General features: G+C 29.2%; 1 protein-coding gene across 1 annotated transcript; it reads right to left on the bottom strand.

The window, feature by feature from the left end:
• Positions 1–1,533: 1,533 nt before the first annotated feature.
• Positions 1,534–4,733, bottom strand: LOC149138039 (tetraspanin-8-like). The gene is made up of 2 exons (XM_089449843.1): positions 4,232–4,733; positions 1,534–2,170 (listed from the first exon to the last, which is right to left on the bottom strand). The coding sequence occupies exons 1-2, from the start codon at positions 4,667–4,669 to the stop codon at positions 1,847–1,849; spliced, it is 762 nt and encodes a 253-aa protein (XP_089305969.1). The 5' UTR covers positions 4,670–4,733; the 3' UTR covers positions 1,534–1,846.
• Between the last annotated feature and the right edge of the window lie 1,006 nt (positions 4,734–5,739).

Consider the following 5,739-nt stretch of genomic DNA (forward strand, 5'->3'; position numbering starts at 1 on the left):
ATAATGCTTTTGGAGAATTTACACCTTGAAAGACCCAATGTCCTTTAGGATAGTAAAGGGACTAATAAATATTGAGAATAAAGATCATCATGAGGTTATAGATATAACTAGCCTCAAAATATTTTCATTGTACTCATTTGTTATACAAACTATGATTCAGGTTCAGATTTTGATTTGATACAATATTCTTATCATAGTTAAAAGTACATTACTATATGTCCGTATGGGGTAGCTCAAGTGGCAATGGCCGTGGAAATGAAGGTCTCATCCTTGGGTTCGATTGTTGTGCTACCCTCCCTAGAAATGGGGTGAATAACGGACATGTAAAAAACTCGAAAATGAGAAAATCCTACCAAGCTTACCAAAAAAACACATTATTATATAAAATAAAATCTTAAAAAAAATATAACAAATATTTATTATATGTTTATTCAATAAACTAAATTTTACATAAATAAATTAAAACTTAATTATAACCAATATTTTAAAAATAATTAATTAAAAATATTATCTTAAATGGCTCAAATGGAAAAAAAGCCTAACTATAAATAGAAACTTTCTATATATTATAAATTATAACATAAAGGAACTGATAATAAATATTAAAAAAAAATTAATTACCCAAATAGTTTTGTTTAGTTAGAATAAAGTTTTCAAAAAAATGATTTACAATGAGGTTTCCAATTTTTTTTGTTCTTGAATAAAAAAGTATGAGACAGGTGAAATTCGAGATTCAATAGAGAAGATATATTTTTGGTTTTTTTACACATAAATGGATGAAATTAAATTTTAATCTTAATTTTAATTTTGGTAGTTATTATTATTATTTTTTTTTATATTTTTGTGTTTTTTTATACATAAATGAATCAAATTAAATCTTAATCTTAATCTTGGTAATTAATCATTTTTTTCTTTATTATTTTATTTCAATTATTTCAACAACAATAACAAAGATACTTAATAATCATTATTGTGAAAAAATAGAAATAAAAAATAAGATTAAAACCTGTAAAACTTTAAAATAAAACTAAAATGAATTAAATTAAATTCTAAAATTTTAAAATAAAACTAAAATGAGTTAAATTAAATTCTAATCTTAATTTTGGTAGTTAATCAATTTTTTCTTTATGATTTTATTTCAATTATTTCAACCATAATAACAGAGGTACTTAATAATCATTATTGAAAAAAATATTGTTTAGCATCAATAATAATGTCTATTGGCTTTAATCAACCATTTAACTTAAATACATGTAGAAATTATAATAAAATGTAATTTAATTACAATATTGAGTTTTTTAGCCTTTTACAATGTCAAAATTATAGTGAGCTTGGGAGGCTTCTCCCCCAACTTTTTGAGCATAGGAATAAAATCTTAAATCAAAATAAATAATTTGTTTCTTTAGGTCGGATAAAGCAATGTTTGGTCTCAGCAGACGTTAACCACCACCATCATCATCAACAATAAGAAAATTGTAATATTTATTATTATTTATTTTTCACGATTTTCTAAAAAAAAACATCAAAAAAATATAATTCAAAACCAACCTAACCAATTTTATTGTCAAAATTTATTATAAAATCTAATTTCTATAATCTAAATATAATTTTGTCAAAAAAATATTCCATATAAATCATGAAGCACAAAAAACTTACATTCTAAAATCTTATCCTCCTTCACAATTAACTTCTATACCTACCCGGACCACATTTATTCACTAAAAGCATACAATTAAAATCTACATATACTTCAATGGAACATCTAACCCCACCAGGCAATGGCTTCCATAGCCAAATAGAAAACATGTATAGCACAGACCACATGATAAATAAATAATATTATCATTCAGGGATAACCTAGCTTGGCCATCCGGTAGATGCCATAGGCGTACTCATTCTCCTTCCTCTGGTTCCTGAAAGCACTGCAACCGGCGGCGTAGACCAAAACGAGGGCAATCAACAAGCTTCCGTTGAACACTCCCACCTTACGCCACTGCCCCTTTATGTTTGCCACAATCCCTGATTTACACGACTGGCAGTCGTAGCAGAGCCGGTCCGGGTCGCTGCTCCATTCTTTACAGTCACCCGCCGTGACGTTCCCCTTGGGTTCGGCTGCATCGGCTTGCATGGTGGCGTTCAAGCAGAAGGCGGGCGGCTTGCAGCAACCAGACTGAAAAAATAAAAAAGTTAAAAAAAGTTTTTTTTTTTTTTTTTACAAAATAACTTCTTTTCATTGGTATGGCAAAGATTGAAGGGTTAACAATGAAATGACTAGTTTCTTGTTAAAATTTTTTTTAATGTAAAATTGTGATATTTTATTATTTAAAATGTGTAAATGTATTTAATGTCATGAAAACTCTTAACACAATTGAATTTTGTAAATTAAACAATTTAAATCTATGATTCTTGTTTACCGGATATTGGATAAAGAGTGATTGGGTGTCATGTTAAGTCATTCCTAGATGTTAAGTCACTGGTTCAATTTTTTATCTGGGTGTTATTCTTGGACATGACCATGATGTTGGTTCACCATTGTCAAACTTACCAAAAAAACACTTAAACTAATGATTCACCACCATGAAAAAATCATTTATGTACTTCAATTTTGCAAATTAAACAATTTAAGCTTATGAATCTTTAAAATTTGTTTGCCTCATTTTATCTATTAGATAAAGCATAGTAATATATTCCCTAAAACTCATGCCAACTCATAGTTAATGAATTATATCCATTATTTATTATCAATAATTTAGTTTATTAATCCGAAAGGCTCATTCAACAATCCACTATGAGAGACATGTTTAACTATATCAAGTTTTCAAAAAACTAATTTTAGCTCAAGTTGGCCAAACAAAAAAACAAAAATTAAATAACCATATAAATAAACAATTAAAAATCCATTAACACAACAATTAATTCAATTGTCAATATTTCACTTTCATTCTACTTCATTCTTTGATATTTCACTTTCACTCTTCAAGTAATAAATAAAATATTTTGATATCTATCTTAAATTATATAATTTTATATAACTTCATAGAGATAAAGTAATTAAAAAAAAAACTATTTCTCTTATAAATATCTTAATCTATAACCTAAATAAATTGTTTGAATACCATATTAACTAATATATTTCAGTATGAACATTTTCTCTCTCTACAAAAAGTGTGTGTTTATTTATGTGTGTATTAGTGTTAACCTTAGTTGGAAAGGAAAAAAGAAATGAAAGGTAAAATAATATAGTTACTTCTTAACAAGACGAAAATGTGTAACTAATTCAATTTTTAAAATAAAATACTAATAATGATAAAATATTCAAAATTACAATTTAGACAATAATTATAGATCTATCTTAATCACATATTTACCAAGCACTAAAATGGATTAATTGACATGTAAATCCTTCTTCAAGTTTGATATTTGATCATTCCCAGCTATGGGTTAAAATAAATTTATACCGGGTCTTAAAAAATACAATTTCTAACTATTTTTTTGTTTAAAATATAAAATATTAATAATGATAAAATATCCAAAATTACAATTTAAACAATGACTATAGATCTATCTTAATCACATATTTACCAAACACTAAAAGCGATTAATTGACGTGTAATTTTTTTTTTCAAGTTTGAGATTTAATCTTTCTTAGCTCTTGGTAGATCCGTAGTTGAAATGGTTCAAGTTTGAGATTCGATCTTTTTTAGCTAATGGATCTATACTGGTTCTTAAAAAAAACAATTTCTAGTTATTTCTTTTGTTTAAAATGCATAAACAGATTCACCACCATGAAAAATCATTTATGTACTTCGATTTTGCAAATTAAACAACTTAAACTTATGAATCTTTAAAATCTATATGAACAAAATTTGAATACACAAATGGATTTACCACTATGAAAAATCATTTATGTACTTCAATTTTACAAATTAAAAATTTAAACTTATAAATCTTTAAAATTTACATGAACAAAATTAACCACAAGAAATGTCAGATGTATGAGACCCCTTGTTTGTGAGACAAGGGATCCATTTCCATTATGTCTATAAAAACATATGTACTCTACCCTTTTGACGTTATGATCTTTTAAGAAGAAATACATGCTCTTAACAATTAAAGCCAGTCAATTCGTATTCCCTGAAACTCATAGTTAATAAATTATATCCATAATTTATAATTTAATTTATATAAGCTTATAAAACCATTCCAAAAACATAAAAACAAAAATGAATACCTGAATGGACGATAAGCGGTTGATGTAGAATTGTCCAGCAACTTCTTGATTGCAGATTTTGGAATCATAAATACAACTCTTGATTCTCTTCCAGTTGCGGATATCCATTACCCGATTCAAAGCCCCTGTGTCACCGTGAGCAGTGACAGCAAATGCGAACACAGTGAAACCAAATAAAAAGAGAATGAGGAAGAAGAGGAGAACGAGATGGACCGAGAGCATCCATGAGAGAGACCTGAAGCAAGCGCCGAGAATGCCTGTGATCGACAGTACTGCGAGAAAAGCTCCGAGGCTTATGACAGGCCATTTGAGGAGCCTCTCGCAGTCTGTTCTGCTGCCCTTCTCCGCCAGCCATACCCCGGCTCGCAAGACGGTGAGGGATAGCAGGAGGGTCAGGAAATTGATGGCCACAATCACTTTGTTACTCAGGCGAGCCATGATCTTCAGAGCTTCCGAGCTTCAGTTCAATGGGGGACGTGGGATTTGGAAGCGCGAGATTTGATTAATATTTGCAGGGGGTTGATAAATACAGTTTGGCGCGTTTCAAAGACAGAGAAGCTCATCAATGTCGCGACAGTAGTGTGTGCGCTCATCGAGTATCGCATGAATCACGTTCCTGTCTTTTGTGTTGCCTCTTTCTTTGTTCGTCTGCCTTGTCAGTGACTGCTCTGTGTCTTGGAACGGACGTTTTAAACTTTTCCTCAGAAGTTTTCATAATGACCGTCCTTTACTGTTCTTATTTGCCAGGAATGAGAAACCCACCCATCTCTCTCTTTAGGGTAGTTGAATGTAACGGACAAAACCATTTAGGAATGTAACAATCATGGATATATTTTGCTTTTCACGGGTAGATTGTTGATTTTTCGAATATTTGGTAATCGGATTGATATAGGTGTGGTTAATTATTTGACTTGCGTTTATGTTTGTTTGATTTGATTGCAAAATATTCAGGGAATCAGTAATCGACATAAAGTTAGAGGCCTCTCACAAAGTGATTTGCTGTTGACATGTGCGTGGTTAATTATTTGACAAGCATTTATTATTTGACCCGCGTTTATGTCTGTTTGATCTGATTGCCAAATATAAGGGAATCAACAATCTACATAAAGTTAGAGGCCTCTCACAAAGTGATTCGCTATTGACATGTGCGTGGTTAATTATTTGACAGGCCTTTATGTACAAAATATTCAAGGAATCAGCAATAAGTACTTATATTTGAAATTCTTATTTTGTATAATATATCTTTAAATTTTATAATTTACATAATACTTCATAATAAAAGTGAACTTTGAATCTTATAATTTATATAATACTTCTTAGGCGATTGTTATAGAACCACCATCACTATATAACAAGTAAATAAATTATTATTTTTTCTTTTCTTTTTTGGTTTATTACAATGATAATAATGCTTTATATCGTAACCTTATTAAGATGTTTAACATTTACCATGATTTTAATGAAAAAACTATTCTTATAATAAATGAGAGCCACATGATAACAATGTC

This window comes from Pinus tabuliformis, chromosome X, assembly GCF_031772625.1.
Source record: "Pinus tabuliformis cultivar Carrire ecotype Pingquan chromosome X, CPIR1, whole genome shotgun sequence".
NCBI classification, from domain to species: domain Eukaryota; kingdom Viridiplantae; phylum Streptophyta; class Pinopsida; order Pinales; family Pinaceae; genus Pinus; species Pinus tabuliformis.

Bases quoted from the DNA above. Each gene is read 5' to 3' on its own strand.
- LOC149138039 (XM_089449843.1), bottom strand. From the start codon at position 4,669: ATGGCTCGCCTGAGTAACAAAGTGATTGTGGCCATCAATTTCCTGACC. The intron at 2,171-4,231 runs GTATTCATTTTT...TTATTTTTTCAG, and splicing joins ACCGCTTATCGTCCATTCAG to TCTGGTTGCTGCAAGCCGCC.